General features: G+C 46.3%; 1 protein-coding gene across 1 annotated transcript in view; it reads right to left on the bottom strand.

Annotated features, from left to right (window-relative positions):
- ipo11 (importin 11) overlaps positions 1-17,893 on the bottom strand; it is a 145,135-nt gene that overhangs the window by 67,494 nt on the left and 59,748 nt on the right. The window contains exons 16-21 of the mRNA XM_049001391.1: positions 17,300-17,333; positions 16,877-16,917; positions 16,402-16,518; positions 11,116-11,229; positions 8,986-9,101; positions 3,320-3,396 (exon numbers count right to left, since the gene is read on the bottom strand). Of these exons, the coding sequence (XP_048857348.1) occupies positions 3,320-3,396; positions 8,986-9,101; positions 11,116-11,229; positions 16,402-16,518; positions 16,877-16,917; positions 17,300-17,333 (499 nt within the window). The remainder of the gene's footprint in view (positions 1-3,319; positions 3,397-8,985; positions 9,102-11,115; positions 11,230-16,401; positions 16,519-16,876; positions 16,918-17,299; positions 17,334-17,893) is intronic.

Raw genomic sequence — 17,893 nt, 5'->3', positions numbered from 1 at the left:
GGTTAATGCCCATTAACTTTCATTAGCAGCCCCTTCAATGGCATCAGTTTGAGTGTTTCTTTAATGCTTCTATAATAATCACTAATACTACTAATGAGTAAATAACTGAATATTAACTACATTGTCATTTAGAAATGAATGAGCACCCGTGTGTTTTTTGTGGGGGTGGGTGGCAACACCCACGTTGCTCCGAGCTGATGAATGAGGCACAACCTAGACACACACCAGCACGGCAATTTCCAAGCAGGCCGATGGCTTCAGCACAGGCTGTAGTGAGATATGAGGAACAGGACCAAGCACAATAAATCACGCACCCCCACCCCCTTCTCTACCTCCTGATCTTGCACTTTTGCTAGAATTTTTCAAGGCTAAAAGAATCACGCTCAACTCCTCGCTGTCGCTCACTGTGGGTTTAATGTCACACAAAATCTTCATGTCCAAAGTCTGATTGCAGTTAAGAACAATGAAGCAGCGGCTTAGCTGTCTAATTGGCAGAAAGAAAGCGCTATTCTTTGCTGATAGGAATCTGAGCCCCGTAGGCGTGAACACTGATGTACGAACAACAGAACCTGCCGATGGGACAGGACATTCCAGCAGCTTGACAGCTTCCGGTAAAGGTCCGCGTCACGGCCTTCTGACGTTAGACTGCCAGCCCACTGATTAATCATCTGGTCATTTTAAAAACACTTTCACCCCAGACAACTTACAATGAGTAATTACTGGCAATATTTGTTTGCGAGGATTTCTGTTCTTCAATTAAATGTATATTTCGGCGAAAAAAATCGATTGCTCTGCTCATTTGAGTATAAGACCAAGCTAATGAATGAGAAAGACATTTCTCTCAACGTCGTTTTTCTCTTTGTTTTTTAAACCAAAAATGCCAATAATTCTGAAGGGCAGTTTCATCCAGGTCCATCCATCATGTTCCATAAGCGCTTAGCCAATAGAGGGCTGTGCGGAGGCGGGCCGGTCACAGGGCGACTGCCAGCACGTTAAGCTTACTTCAGAAAAATTCCTTTAAAATTCAGAAAATTCAGGTAACAGAACATGCAGGCTCTGCACACATATGCTGGGAAATCAGATCCACAAAGAGCACCAAGGTTACACTGCTCGATGGCTTTTCCTGCTCTCCCCACGTCATGCAATGCTGCGCGATGTTCACTTCGCTCTAAGGTACAACAGCACCGCACCACTCCCCGGGAAAATGGGTCAGGAATCATTCCGCCAGACTCTCGCTCGAACCTTTGCCCATCATCTATCTGTGGAATCACAGCCTTATCACTGCAGCAAGAGGGATGGAGATTGGGTTTCCGCAGAAAGGCTCTGTGTCGCCCCCACTCCGCAGGCTCCCCATGGATGGAGGCCCCCCTCCCTTAATGGGAAGCGTGAGGAAGCAGCTAACAAGGTTTTTACAGAAGCATAATAAAACTCGGCGTTCATGCCCGTTAGGCCGTGCTGGCATGCGCCTTTGGGTTATTAGGCTGATGAGGCGGCACTTGTGAAAACACTTTACGGCGAACAAATAACGACGCTCCGTCTTTAAGAATCCCCCCACCCCCCGTAGTCAAGCTCACACAAGTGAACCAAGAGATAGTATCAAGAGTGTGAGGTGTAGGGAACAGAGAGGCACTGCTGAAGTGGCTGGCCGCCATACCCTCAGTGATAAACGGGTCCAATCAATCTCCCCGAAAGGTAAACAGCGCTCTGTCACTGAAATGCCACTAAGACGGTGGCATGTTTATTAACGCCATGCGGCGCCAGCACCACCTCTCAGAAGTCACCTGACGCCCAACCTGCCGGAATGTACGGCTTGCACTTCACCCATCGCCCCTCTCGGAAAGATATGTGAAAGGACCCCGAGGCGGCTGGATTGGTGCCTGTCTGTAATGTCGCCTGGCAGGTTTGCGGAAAATGAGGAAACAGCAATTAAACAAGAAAAAGAACTGAGAGAGGAAGCTGGAGAAAACCCAAGGGAATCCCAGATATCAGGGGGAACATGAAAACTCCAGACTCACGGAGCAGGAGGCGGGAATCGAACTGCCAACTTGGCCACCATGTCATGCAGGACAAACAGCTTTAGACCCAAAAAACGTACGGCATTAGCATGGTGGTATGGAGAATTATCCTTCAGGGTTTAGGACTCACGTGTAGGTCGTTCACGTGTGTATGTGCGCAAACAGGGATATCCGAGGCACAGCCGAGCACGGCCCCAAAAAGCCAGCTGGCAAAAACACAGCATTTACCCTCACCTGAGTATAACTACAGAAGTAGGACTTTTCAGTTGTTGATTCCTTTGTCTCTCAAGGCAGCGTCCTACTGCACACACTCGTACATGGTCGCCATTTGCCCGATGTTATTACTGCTATGATTATCTGCACAAACCCCAAGGCATACTGGGATTCCGGCACAGTGGCCTCTCGCTCTTCCGCGCCACTCGAGTCCTCTCAGGGGGAAATTACGCCGCAGGTCGGCTCGATGCCACCGATACGCAGACCAGCGCGATTTACACTTCATTTCCTGCCGGGATCAGCGAGCGGGAGGAAAAAGGCGAGACACAGGACTTTCGGTACGGCCCGACGCGAGACGGCAAGGGCCACGAGATCGTCAAGGTCCATCAGATGCGAGCGCCAATTGGCCGGCAGACAGAAAACTGTCCCCGAATTCTCAAACCAAGGACGGAAGCCTGTCTGAGACAGCGGGGGCTATCCCAAGACCTGCTCTCCGTGTGGACAAACACCCCCACTCAGACGAATGAAACTGGATGCAGCAGCAAAAGAGACTACAGCCTCAATCTGAGATTCTGCCACAGGCGACAGTCATCTGATTAAACACAGGATCCTCGATTTAAGCCAATATAGCGAGGAAATGAGGAACAACCAACATGCCCATGACCACCTCCATGCCCTCTCACATGCACAGAGAAATGTGCGAGAAATAATTAAAGATAAACCAGAGTCGTGTGTGAGAGGCACAGCCAGCTTATCTAGCCAACCATCTGGCAAAGCTGGACCGGGGGCACCCAGACCGGACATCCAGGTCCTGCTGGAAACATGTGATAAACCACACATCACAAAGACAGACCCCATCCCAGAGGCACCCACCAGAACGCATACAGAAATGAAAACTAACAAAAATGAAGAGGCGGGGAGATTCAGAGCGTCCATCATGATATCAATCCAGCAAGCACCAGCCATCAGACCGCAATGCTTCCTTCTCACGCCTGCACCCCTCGCCACGGACGCCGGGGCTCAGCAAGAGCCATCCACCCGAGTCAAACCGCGAGAGCAGGGAGGGAGCTGACCCCGGAAGAGAGGCGTACCAAGGAGGGCGGACATGTTCTGGAAGATTCTGAGGAGCTCGGGAGTGATGGAGGGGCTGTTTTCCAGCGTCACCAACCTGTAACAAGCCAAGAGAGAAAAAAATACTGATCAGGAAACAGTTACTCTAGGACAAAACAGAGTGAACAAACTGTAAAAGTAGGATACAATATATGAGTGGAACTGTTAAGGACAGATCTCAAATACAAACAGAAACAGACACACAGAGACGAAAAAAAAATCAGAAGTAGAAACAGCATTAATGCACAAAGTCAGGATGAAACAAAACAGCAAGCCTCAGAACCACCCATTCATCCCCATCTGTCACAAAAAAGTGACCTTTTGACAATGGAGGCGTGCCAGACTTCCACAAATTTAATCAGAAAAATCAGGCGTGAATAATCAGGAGACATTACAGTCCAATTAAAAAGGAATTACACAAACACTCGCGGGCAAACTGTTGTAAAAACCGATAATTAACTAGTGCCATTACAGAGTCCGCGTGGCGATTATCTTCGAAATCATACGCCAAACCAATCCATTGCATTTCACGGCACCCTTCTGCAAGGGCTGACAGCTGCTTCCAACGAGGGCACCCACCAATCAAGGCCCACTCAACAGGGGTGACGCCCAACTCCATCCCCCCCCACCGGATCACACGGTGACAGCAAATGACATTTACGCAGCATTTCGCAGATGTGACACGACCCTCGATAAAGCAGCCATGGGGGGGAGAGGGGGTAGTGTACAGTGTTATTACTCTCCTCATCATGACACATAGTGGCTGTCCTTTCGCATTACCCATCAAGCCCCCCAGCCCTGAGACCCACTGCCATGCTCAGGAAATAAACAGGATGGTCACCTGTCAGGCTGTACATGTGCGCGTGTGCATGCGTGCTTTGGCGAGAGGGCACCACTAATTCATCCGGGCATCCTTCACATTTCACTCTGTGTAAATAATGCAGGAGAATAAACAAAAACAGGCTTATTACAGCGGAGAGTCAAGGCGGCAGTCGCGAGTGAAGACGAGTGGAGATTACACGGGAGGGCATGGTGGAAACCGGCCCTCGCTCTCAATTTGTACACCCTCCGGGGGAGGCCTCATATTTCTGCCATTTAAATTTGTTCTGAGAGAGCTCTCGAGATGCAGAGAACGGTGAACATTTCGCGCAGACAGACCAAACACTATTTTCTGCTCATGTGTGATCTAAGGATACGCTAAGCGGAGAAATGACAGATGGTTTTGCAGAGCTTGATTTTGGGTTATTTTACGCAAAAAGGTGCTGCATTCAGGCCTGGCCAGCAGCAAACGGGGGGGGGGGGTTGGACTCCCCCAAAATCGCAATCGTTTTCGCCACTAACGGACAGGCTTACAAGCATTGAGATCTCAAGGAGCACTGGAGGGACCGCGAGCGGCAGGATGTGATGTGATCCTCTGGACCGAGCGTCTGCCAGCTATCTGCGAGGAGCTGCGGGGCAAACTGCAGCAGCTGCATGATAAATTTATATATGGTGGTTCGTTAATGGCAGGATGGGATTTAAAGGCAGACCATAATGCCCGGCTCAACAAGCACAGGCAGAGAATGACATTACCTCTGCACACGACAATATGAGACACACTTTATAAAAGGGCTGGCACAGTGTGGAGAAAAAAAATAAAATCGCTATTAAGTCCATGTAAATCCAAGTACAAATACGGTCTAACACATCTGGTCTCTCCTGAAGGAAATCACAATTTATTGTGAGGAAGACGAAGATGAGAGCCAGTAAATACTGAGACAGCGCAGCAGGAGATAGCCAGGAAGATGTCCTTCTAAAGTTAAAATGTTTACTTCGCCGGCAAGCTGCAGGGGGCGGGGCTGACTAAGTCCACGGTGGGCGGGGCCGGCAGAGCCCGGGGTGGGCACCCCGTGAGCAACGCGTGGAAGATGAAACAGCGAGCGAGAGCATGATAGGAAATTAGTGCGTGGTGGAGATGCCGGACAGGAGCAGAGTCAAGCGAGAGGTGGGGGGAGGTTGTATACGCTCAAGCGGGCTGCTAAGAGGAAAAGGTACAGGTCTCCACAGGTCAGCGCTGGTGATTAAAAGCTGCTGACTCCCGACTCATTACAGACACACGCGGTCTGGTGGGAGGGAGCGGCCAGGCAAGCTGAGAGATTAATAACACTTGTGCGTGACACACACACACACACACACACGTTCTCTCGCCGAAAAGGTGCAGGAGATAACGGCGAAAGAGAAGCGCTGGCAAGAGATGTCAGAAGGTCTCCACAGCAGAAGGGTCAGCCAGGAAGTGGTGCAAGTCTGACAGGGAGAGAAAGAGGGATCCTGTTCTAGCAGCGCGTGCAGAGACCCGAATGCCAGCATAATCGGAAAATTTATATGGCTGGAAACACAAACCATGATGAAAAAAAGGGGAAAAAGAAAAGTTAGAAGATGACACACCTGTGTCACTCACACACCCCCTGGTGGACCTGGTCACCCAAATTTCAGCCAGATAGATAAGCATGTTAAGATGGTTCTCAAAAGTCCTCCCATAGCTGTGTACATGTGACAAAAAAAACATAGGGGACAAGCTGTTACTGTTCTCTACAAAGAAAAACTTTTTTTTTTTTTTTAACAATGCTATTTCAGTAGAAAAATCTCCAAAAATTTCACATCTCCAAATATTTAATTTCTCATTAGTTTTCAGAAGATTATGCCATTATATATGCAACAATTACCCCAACGGATTCAAGATTTAGGGCCCCTCCCCCAAACATACAAAGACAGTGGGGTATCAACCCCTTGAATGAGTGAACCTTGGAGATGTTGGGGTGTGACATTTATCAAAGAGGAAAAATTTGTGACGGAGGAGGAAAAACACGGAAAAATCTGGCTCAGGGCCCGACCCTCTGCCTGAGGACTCGAGTGTGGCAGAGACTTTACGGCTATAAACTGATAGACTGAAAACCCTTCCCCCCCCCCCCCTCGGCACACCAAGTGGGATGCGTGTTGAGGAGAGACGGCTCTTCACTGAACCGTGCTGTCTGCCGGTCTCCGTCTTGCTTACCCGTTGTGTATGCAGGCATTTGTTGCACAAATGAGCTCTTAATTAACTAGCCTTGATTGAGCTGTTGAGCGAATGAATCAGACAATTTAAATCTTGTTAAACAAAATGCTTTGAAAGCCTACTATAATTTCCAGTTGTGTTTCTGTCATTCTTACACAGATCAATGAATTCACCTAAGGCTCAAATAGTCTCCATTTCACTATATCAATGTCCGACTGGCTGGTTACTTAAATCAAATCAAGGGAGCATTAACTGGAATGGCGTAATACAACTAGACAACCATCAATGTAACAAAAAGTTATACCCTTTAAAAAAATGTGAGGTGTGTGGAATTTCACACTGCGATTTATTCAATTGGCACCTCGAACAGGATGAACCCATTAGTAGTTCATTAAGCTTTGATGCCTCAGTGTGGGGGAGTGATGTGACTGAGTCTGGGACACTGGGGGCTGAAGCAGCACAGCTGGGGGCCTGCAGGCATAACCTTGAGCGTGTCAGAAAGCCGGAAATGCACCGTAAAAAACAAGCAAACAAAAAAGAATAATCATGCCACAGACACAATGTAAAAGAGTTAACCAGGCAACACAAGAATGTGCTAAAACTGCATCTGCGTATGTTCTATATCTTCTTTATATATGCATCGACTTACGAGTAACCAGGTCTACATTTCACTACATCAGGGGTCGCCAACCTTTTTGAAACTGAGAGTTACTTCACGGGTTCCGAGCGATACGAAGGGCTGCCAGTTTGAAATGCCCTCCTAAACTAACCTAAAGTTCATGTATAATAAACATGCTTCTTTAGATATTGTCAGTTTCAAATCTATATAAATGCAAATGTGATTAAAGAAGAATAGCAAGAGGATAAAAATTAAATTGTAGACGCTGCTCACTGGTGAGTTGTGCTATTTTTAGAACAGGTCCGCGGGTGACTCATGTGGTGCTTGGGGGCATCCTGGTGCCCGCGGGCACCATGTCGGTGACCCCTGCACTACATGCTGTACTTGAAAATACTGAACCATCATATTTACTCGGGGTGGCACTGGAACAGCAGCAATGTACAACTGTCACTCGAGCATTATTATTATGATCAATTACAGATTACAGATTAATTAAAGGAGGTAAATCTGAGAAGTGGGGAAAAACAAAACTAAAATGAAAAAGGGCTGATTCTGAGCACTAGCCTCGACTTTACAATAGATAATAGGGGATGGAAAGTGTGAATGCATTGGCGTGCAAGTGGAAAACACAGGGGTCCGTGCACTAGATGTGCCGTGGGATATAAAACAACCACTTTCAACCGGAGATCGGTAAAGCAGAGGACATGTTACATGAGAAAGTGCCGCCTTCACACACAGGTGACGCCCCGCACGCACACGCACACACACATACGTACGCACGCACGCACGTAATTTGGACTCCATACGAATGAGCAGTTTAATCTGAAGTAACTAAAGCCCGACTGCAAACAGCTACAAAGATGAGTCTTATTGGGTTGAAAGGAGATCAGCAATACGGGTAACAAATGAGACACTTTGCAATTTGACACACGAGTTTTCAGACAAACAGGAGGCAGCCAAGAGTTGCAAATAAGTCTGAATGGCAGGCGCGTCGATCGGAGACGCTGCAGAATTGTTTCCCAGAATGCATTTCATAGTACCATATACCTGAATATGTTATTTCAGTCAATAAAGGAAATGGCAAACGGGGTAGGGGGGTGGCGGCTACGTGTTTAAAATGCATGATTCCTCCATGTGCGATCCTACAGGTGCTCATAACCCCGGGGTGGAAAATGCTCTCCTGTGGAGTCACAGCGTGTGCAGGTCTTTGGTTTATGTTTCTCATTTAAACCTGGTTTACACCCGAAGAACCAGCGGCAAACAATAGCTTCACTAAAGCAATTAAAAGTTGAGGCAGACTGAGAAGCAGTGCTCCCCACCCCCCCCAAAAAAAACCCAAGTCCCCCCCACTACAGCCCTAAAACGTCCCTGCGTAATGCTGTGGACGTGGCACCACCCCCGGCTGCAAATGCAATCAGTATGCCGCGCGGCTGCTGTGTATACCAGCGTACGTCGCCTCTGTCACCGAGCGGAATGTTCCAGAACTGACGCAGATGCTTAGTCTGTCCAGTGCACTAAAGATCTTGGGCCAGCCAGTCATCCATACAGTTAGCTTGACAACTACATATTTATTCTTGACATTCTTAGCATTTTTAAACTTCTCTCTGCTTAACAGTGAACTCATCCTGGCTGCTCGCAGCTTACTAAGATTACTGGGACAGACTCTAAGCTTAGTCACCTAATAAGCAAAAATGGAACATAAATGGATGGAGAGATGAATGGATGGGACACAGCATAAAGTGACTGCTGTCATGTAAACACACATACGGAAGAGGACAACACTGGCCTGATTAACACATCTTATGCTAATATTTTTTGAGATATTTGCTAACCCCTCTGGCAAACAGAACCAGCCCCGTGCTCAGGCTTTGCAAACAGCAGAAATTACCAACAAGGTCTGCTGATTCACTGCACACAGGCGTCTGTGGGAAAACAGAAACAGGTGCACTTCTTAATGCATAGTGGAGACAGAGAGGCGTGGGGGAGGGGAGGTTTACCAAAGCTCCAGGCCATCCTCCAGAAGGTAGACGTGCGGCGGCTGGGACACGTCCGTGCTCAGCTGGATCACAGGCAATAAGAATGGGTAAAGGTTCCTGCTCTCTGCTCCGAGACCCTTGGATAGCAAACGCAAAACAAAAAGATATGTAAGCAATGCAGTTCACGTTGATGGGAAAATTTTGAGGTCTGGGTGGATGTATAATTTATATGATAAACAAGAGACTTACTTGCGGCCCGACTCACTAAGGTTCCTAAACATGCAGAACCGGCGTGTTCAGAGCAAAGAACGCAGAGGACCTGATATGTATGATAACCCTGGAGAAGAACCATCACTACAGTCTTCCACAGGCTTCCTGGGCACCTGCCAAAGTGACAGCCCTGAACCCATGCTGAGGTTCTATTCTGAGGACCGGGTTACGGACTTGTATACATCAAAATCAAGCCATGTGACACTGAAACTAAATGTCAACAATTGCTATGTAAATATTTTATGCTGCTGAATGTCAGCCATGTGTCACAACTCTTGCCACTATTAAGGACAAATTTTCACTTCTGTGTAAATCTGCTTCCTAAGGACACTGGACTGTCCCTTGAGGGCAAACACCCCTAAAGAGGAGCAGTGGTGGCTTAATCAGCTGCCCAGGATAACAAACAGCTTCCAGTATGTGTGTAATGTCAGCAATACAAACAAGAACATCACCAAAGCCAATTGTGAAGCATTAATGAAGTGGAGCGACTGAATATAAGAAAGACTTCAGCACAGGGAACAATGTAATTGGACAAACATACTGAAAGCCAACCGAGTGCAACTGTCACCTCTAACTGACGTCGCAAAAAACGTTAAACGTCTTTCAGAATTTATTAATATTCATCAAAGTAAAGGTCTATGAAGACCGAGAAAAACAATCAATTACTGTTGCTAAGGGGACGAGGAAAATGGAGAAGAATGGGTAGTGATTGGCCGAGTGACGGAGACATCCTTCGCTGTGTCCTCATCCGACCTAGCCGTCATCTTTAATATCACACATAACCAGTGCGCTCCATTATCAGCAGCCGAAAAAAAAAACGTTCATATCAACAGGATAAAGCTGGCAACCAAGCCACCAATTAGGCAGTGATGGATCGAGGGTCACACAAGGGTCACAGATCGAAATTACAGGCTGTAGATAGTGATAGAAACTCATCTCAAAGGTCCTGGCGAGGAAAAAGGGCAGCTGAAACAAACCTGCGTTCATAAGCAGACAAAGTATCATTCTAGAAAGAGAAAGGCAAGAACAAATGGGCAATCTCACGCTTCTGCTCCAATACTTATGTTTTGTTTTAGTCCGCCATGATGATGTCATTGGAGAAGACTGACTTTGGACGATCGCTCCTTACTGTGGGCCAAGTGCCTCTTAAAGCAGCCACAGCAACATATGGCTAATGAATGCCAGAGGCATTAAAATCCTGGCTTGGCGATTTGTGCTGGCATTGTGGCGGTACAGCAGAGAACGGGATGCGCAGATCACAGATCTGTGATATTCCCTAGTCTATAAGCACCGAATTTTGAGCTGGTGGAAAGGCACCTAAGAGGCGCACGGTTAGCCCTCTGCGCCAATCACCATCTCCGCACCGACTGGTGGGTGAGAAGACAATCCATTCCGCACCCAAATGTTACAGTAAACGACCACAAGTGGCAGGTCGTCGCTTTTCTCCGTCTCCACAACCAAAGCAGTCTACGTTTTAAAAAGCTGTTGAAGGTTTACCAGTTACTGCAGACAATGCAGACCCAGACCCCTGTAGCCCAAGTCTACTCCCCATGGTACCCATTCCCAAAGCCTGCTTCCTTCCTGCATTTTCTTTGTGTCCCTCTGCTACTCCAGTACCTAAATATTGTCCCATTCTGCTCCCCACAAACGTGTGTCATGCAGTTCAATTCACCATCCTTCTAGAGATGGTCCAAAGCAGCATTTATGTCAGAGAGAACGTTGCGTACACCTCTGAATAGAGGGCACAGCAGGCTTTGTTACATTTTAGCATTTATTTTGGGCTGGCTTTACGCTGAAATGGGGGACTTTGCAGTAGGTCTAGTATCATATGAGCTCCCACACAGCTTCCCGTTGGAAAGATAAAGGCTCTGCCGGATGTACCTGCACAAGGTGGACGAGCGTGGTAAGGATGGCGCAGCGCAGCATGTTGTGCTCCTCCGACTGCTTCCACAGGAGAGGCAGGTACTGGACCAGGCAGCCCACGTAGGGCCGGATCTGAGCACACAAGGAAGAACATCGCTCATGCTGCTGCAAGCTTGAAGCACAACAATAGAAATACAACATGTATACCACCAGAGATGATGATGCTGCTGGAAATTACGCTTATTTCTTTGTTTTCTTTTTACAGAAATGTGCACGTTTATAGAAACCCTATAAATAAAATGGTCAAAATAATCGCAAAGACATCATACATATATTAGCATTTCTCATATGCTAATTATGCCAGTTAATTTAGGAGTATTTCATGTAAGACCCTTTTTTTTTCTTACTGGACTTGATTTATTTTTATTCGTTTATTTGACTTAACTCAGCTTTTCTGATAGTTGTTTCATGTTCAGGGACGCAAATAACTCGTACGCAAGTACACATTCGCCATTAAAAGTTTTAAATCTATTATACAGTGAATATTCAACTGAAGCTTCACTTTACAAAAAAAAATACAATGCAAATCAAATCGCAATCGTGAATCAAATAATGCCGACTAAACACCTGTATCCATGGGCCTAAATTACGGGGGCTCTAATCCATCCGATAATCACAACCAACCAATACAACCCACTGGACCCCCTTAAATGGGTGGAGACCTCAACCCCCCCAGTGCTCCACCCAAAGTTATGCCCTTACCTGAAGCCATAGCTGGCTCCTACCAGGGAGTGGAAACACAGACGCAAAGATGGAAGTGGTGTAATTTCTACAGTTCTAAATTTAATCCAAGGGAGCCATATGCATAATTCATCATAAAGTTAATAATCATCCAACAGCATCTAATAACTCCAGCAAACAGATAAAAAAACAAACGAAAAATCAAAACCTGGCTTCATGAAAGCTCTCCCATTATTTCTTTTTAATTTGCATCGAGTCGAAACGACCAATACGACACAAATTCTGATTGCCATCTCCTGATGACCCTGAGACCCTGCGATTCTCACGGCAGCTCAATGCTGTAAATATCAAATATTCATTAACGCCACACATGACTCTCAATAAAACCAGCAGACAGTATAATGATCTTTAGTGCGGACGGAAATACCCTAAAAATTAAACGGCCAGAGTCTTTATCGATTGGCTTGATCCACAAAGATCCACTGCTGCTGTACTCAAAAAAATACACCAAGCAGCGCAAGAAGGAAATCGTACTGCAGGCCATCAACACCACGATTTTTATGCTGTTTCTTGAAGATCGCTTTCAAATTACGAGATTTTGATCTGCGCCCAAAGTCCTTCACTTGAGACGCTACCGAATTTGTGTTTAAGATCAAAAGGGAGCAGAATGATTTACAGTCATTTATTTTATGTTCAGTGATTACAAATAAAACTCCAGCTCATTAAAAAAAATGACGGACGAGATGGCTGCAGACTTCAAACATAATTGTGATAGCAAATTATTACACATCACAGCATTTGCCGAAGGACCAGACTAACAAGCTAACTGGTTTCATATTCCCATAGAACAGCCCTCAGAAAAAAATCAAAGAAGTGCCGATTGTAAGCACACAGCGTGGGTACAGGCTCCGCTACTCGGATTAAAAACATTTCTGCATCAAAAAGACTTAAAATCAAGTGGGGAAAAAAACATTTAATCTGTTTTTATACAACCTATCATCATAATTTCAAGAGGTTTCAACTTCCCATATATGTTGCACCATTTTCTTTCTTTAAACTGAAGACATATTTCTAATGGTGAATTATTCTTAAGGAAGGAGAACGTATGTCAGATTCGGAAACCCAGGAGTGACTCTTAATACAGTTTATTCCAAGAACAAAATTTCAAAACCTGTATGAGTGTCGGCAAAGGAGCTGAGGTAAGCAGTCTTAAATCTGCCACACAGGAGAGTCCCTGACTGCATGCTGAGCTGCCGAGTACGTGCGTGTGAAAGAGTTTGTTGTGATTATCATCATTAGCCGCATCAAGCCGATGTCGACTCTTGCTGACCATACAGACAACTTTCCACCAGAAACTTCTGAATTCTCTCCAGGCTTCCCAGTGGAATTGTGGTGACAATGGAGTCCATTCATCTTGTTGCTGGTAACACAATCTAATACCTTCACGTTTTGCCATCCTCAAGGACATTAATGAAATTCACTTTTGCTAAATGAATAATACACACACACAATATATATATATATATATATATTGAATATGAATATAATATAGTTTTGTAGTAATAAAAACAAGCACAACCTTTAGGGGTTTTTTGGATCTAATGCTTATGACAGTTTTAGGAATTCTTGGCAAGTTCTGCCTCATGATTGTCTGCCTCAGCTTATATGATCACTGGACAACACTGTGCATCAACAGACCTCTCGGGTCACCACTTCATCCACTGGAATGATATTTGGCATTTTCACTCCTGCCGTTTCGTGTGATGATAGCCGTGAGAAGGTCTCGTCAATCTTTCGCAACCAGGCTTCTGACTTCTGCAGAAACTGAGATATCTTCCTTATCGCCTCTTGTTTTAGTTGCAAAAGACATGTGCTGGCCCGTTAGCGCTCTATATTATTGAGGGTTACGTCAACATACTTCAACAAAACACATCTTGAATAAATGCCAGGTCAATCACGGTCAACCATATCCTTAGCATGCCAGTCTTTCAGCCTCTGAGGAAGGTGCCCTTCAGCACCTTGGCAGGTCACAGACTTTGTTTCCGGCATTCAAGATGAATTCACTCAGCTGCTGAAGAACTAGCTTCAGTGCAGAGATTGTGATGTAGGTCTCCCCAACCAGAAGATAAACACCCCAAAGGTCCTCGGCACCTTCCCCAGTGTTTCTGTCCCAGGTGTCTCCTTCCATCTACCACAAAGCAGAGGAGATTCTTGAAATGATTGCAGACACGTGTTAACTTCCTGGCATGTGTGGGTGAATGTGTTTGTACAGTATAATCACTATAACGGTGGTTCCTAGCATGTAATTAAGTTTAACATACTGACAAAAAGATGACTGACATTATGTGCAATTAAATTTAAATGCATCAGAACTCCACGTCACAGGTAGAGCACCACCTAGTGACCAATTTCATGAATGAGTTCAGCTCAGCAAAAAATATGCCTCCTCCTCAACCTGCAGGAGTGCAAAGAAATAGCCAATTCCGAATGTCTGTACATATTTATATGGAGCCCAGAGCAGCAGATCCAAAGTGGTACAGAGGAGATAGTTAAAGGCCATTTTCATATTCGAGTCATGTTAATGGTGACACCAATGACCTCCTACAAGCTGAGTGCCCATTCGTTACATAGATACTCAACGCACTGTTTGACCATTCCACCTGCGTTCCACATGCTCGGCAAACTGATCTGGCCAAATCAGTATTAACCCTCCAACGGCTGTGCTCCATCCAATGAAGATTCAGTTTGGCATTTCATCATTGATATTTCTATTAAAAGCGGACATGAAACACTAGACGTAGTTAGCATAACTTGCAAAACAGATCCCCACTCTAAAAATTCTTATAGCTTTAACACTGTTGGAGAAACTGGATTGAAAAATAAGTAATACAACTTCAATTGCGGCGCTCTCTGAGGTACGCAGACCAGGGTTGGCCAGATCTCTGTAGGTGGGTGCACCTACTTTTGGTCTGACGGCTGCCATACTCAGGGAGTAGCTGTTGCTGTAGCAGATCGGCTCCTCCCAATGGTGTCTGATGTCACTCCTTTCAACGAGACTCAGGCTAAGGCACTCCTTGGGTGCCCTGTCTGTTGTCTCACAGTATGCTCTGACCGTGGCGAGTGATGTGTCCTTGGGGGGAACATTTTACTCACAACTTCGCTCAGTGGTTGAAAGGTGCCCACGAGGTGACACTCCTCTGATCATGGGTGACTTAATTGAAACCACTGGCACTGACAGAGCTGGCTATGAGGATTGTGTTGGTCCCCATGGGTCTGGAGACCGGGGTGAAAGTGGTTCCATGTTCCTTCATTTTGCGAAAGGTCAGGGGCCGCGGGTCGCTGGATCCTGGTTACAACACCCTGAGCCACATCGTTGGACTTGGTATCCAGTACAGGTGGTGCGGTGAAGGAGATCGATCGCATCCTTGTGGACAGACGCTGGAGGCTCCTGCAGAACTGCAGGGTCTACAGAAGTGCCCAGTTTATGAATTCTGACCACAGACTAATTGTTGCTACTCTGAAGATTCAGCTTAGATCCAGCAGGCTACTTTGAGAATGAAGCTGGACTTGGCCAGACACCAAGATCAGGCTGTTTCTGATGAGTTTCCATGCAGTTTGTATGAGGAACTTGCAGACTTGGGTGTGACTGCTGACTCTAATGTGATGTGGGAGACCTTCCCTGGTAAGAGCCTGAAGGTTGCTGAGGGCTGTGTTGGTGTTGCCAGTGTTCCCAGAAGGAGGTGTTTCATCTCACAGGGCACCCTGGATATTATCGTCGCAGCACAAGACTTGATGGCAACTGCAGTCTGTACTGGGAAATTGTGACATTAGACCGCTTTTCTTAATAAATAAATTTTTGTCTCATTTGTTCAACTGTATTCTCTTCAGCTACCCTTAGGACATGTGTGAAGATCTGATAGAGTTTTAAGTCATATTTATGCAGGATTATGCAAAATTCTGAAGGGTTCACTAACTCTCAACCTCCGTTGTATACAATGGCCCATTCTGCATCTGAATGGCCACCCCTGCTCTGCGTTGAATAGGTAATATTCCAGAAGAATCCACTAAAGGATGCCAATTTCTGATCATTGTTCACTATCAGATGTGAGCTGAGGAATTAAATTTAAAATTAGAAAGAACAGACTGACTGCCTGCAACAGACAAAAACAGATTTCACAACAGTACAAAACGCTTACACAGTCGATGACAATATGGCTCTCAGACATTGAGTGTCACCACTGATAGTCACGCTCAATAATGCCCCCCTGGGGGGGGGGGGGGCTAAGGCGGCATCATTTCCTCCCTGTAGTACCCCACAAAGACAACGGCAGCCAACAGCAGCCCCTCCCACAACACCCTACATCACTCACTAATTGGAAATACTTCTCGCCTCCACACCAACCACCAGGAGGTCCTATACACTGACAGCTAGACAGGCACAGTTGTGTCTTTACAGCGTCCCAGAAGGGCTGATCCTGACCTCTGAAACCCTGAAGCCCGGAGCTCCCCCAGATCTCGCCCCCCATCTTTCGCAGATTGAGGTCTCCAACCTCAGCAGCTCACCTGGATGTTGACCCTCTCGATGACGCAGGAGATGACGTGCAGGACCTGCATCTTGGTGTCACACTCCGTTACTTGCTGAAGCAGCTGGAAGAGCAGCCCGAAGATGGATTCCAGGTACTGTGGACAGAGGAGGAGAGAGAGAGAAACAGCTGGAGCAGGACGAAGAAATGGCGTGAGGGGTCAGCGACGAGGAGAGAGCACGGTGATGGTATACCTCCATTACATTACAATGACATCCAATCCAAAAAGGGCTGAAAAGAAAACTGAACTTTCAGAACGAAGATGGACAGGAAATTTAATTAGAGAAAAGTGCAGGTCGCCAGTGATTTCAGTCACTGACATTTTGAACAATGATCACACATTGAAACATTTAGTTTTCAGTTATACATTTCTTTGAATGCCACTTGCTTAACTCCTTCATATTTCAATGTGCAGCATATGGCACGGAGAGGGAAGCATGAAGACATAAACCCACCGGCAGGAACTGCTCGGTCCTGAACTCGAAGTCATCGACGGGTGATGTAGCGTTAAGGGACATCACCGGGTTACTGGGAGGCGTGGCCGAGCCAGTCTTCGATACTTTCTCCAAGGTGCCTTTTCCGAATGATATTGTTCGGACGAACGAAGCCGTAAAATCGGAATTAGCCCCTCCCCTAGAATCGGAACTCTAGACCTTTGGAAATGACCTTTGGCTATAACTTGAAGTTGGAGCAATAAATTACTTTCATTAAGTACATTCGCATTCGTGTAGCAAAGGGCATTTAGGTTTGACAATCAGCAACCTAAGACTTTTTTTCCCCACCTCATCACAATGTAACTAACTCAAGGCAAGGAAATTAGGAAGTAACAACTCTGTGAGCGTTCAAGGTTATATTTCATACAAGCATGAAAAGGATATTGAGCTTCAGCGTTGTGGCCGTCTCGATTCGGACCTGAAAGAGAAGACGGCAGACTTTAGCACAGAATGCATTTTTTTTCCTTAGATCAACTGAAAAATAATTTCCTGTCTTATATGCTGTTCATTTCGCCTTGCTGTACGAAAGGATCGATAGGGTAACTACAAAGCCAAAGGTTGCCGGGAATGGTACTGTGGGAAGTGCCGCATGCCCATCTCTCTCTTTCTGTAAGGGTTCTAGGTTGACCGAGGCCTTACTGGTGCCCACTCGATTAGGCGGCGCTCCACGGGTAGCTCGGCCAACCCCATCAGAGGAGCATGGCGGCAGATGGCTAATGGGTTTTCATGCTGGCATCCCACCCCCTTTAATGCAGCTAATAGGCAGCCAGGCCCCCATCCCATCCCGATGATATTGCTGTCAGTAAGCCATGTGGCAGGTGCTCCCCAGACGTCTGCCCGTAGAACACAGCGGAGCTTTGAAGTCTCTCGTTTAATCTCCGACCTTCTCATTATCAGGCAGTAAAAGTGGACACGATTTCAGCTGGCAAAAAAAACCTCCAATACAAACATTCAGCCATACATAAGGACCACAAGAGA

This window comes from Brienomyrus brachyistius, chromosome 2 (genome assembly GCF_023856365.1).
Source record: "Brienomyrus brachyistius isolate T26 chromosome 2, BBRACH_0.4, whole genome shotgun sequence".
Classification (NCBI taxonomy): Eukaryota; Metazoa; Chordata; class Actinopteri; order Osteoglossiformes; family Mormyridae; genus Brienomyrus; species Brienomyrus brachyistius.
The sequence above is the reverse complement of the archived record's forward strand: the minus strand, read 5'-3'. Positions and strand labels throughout refer to the sequence as shown.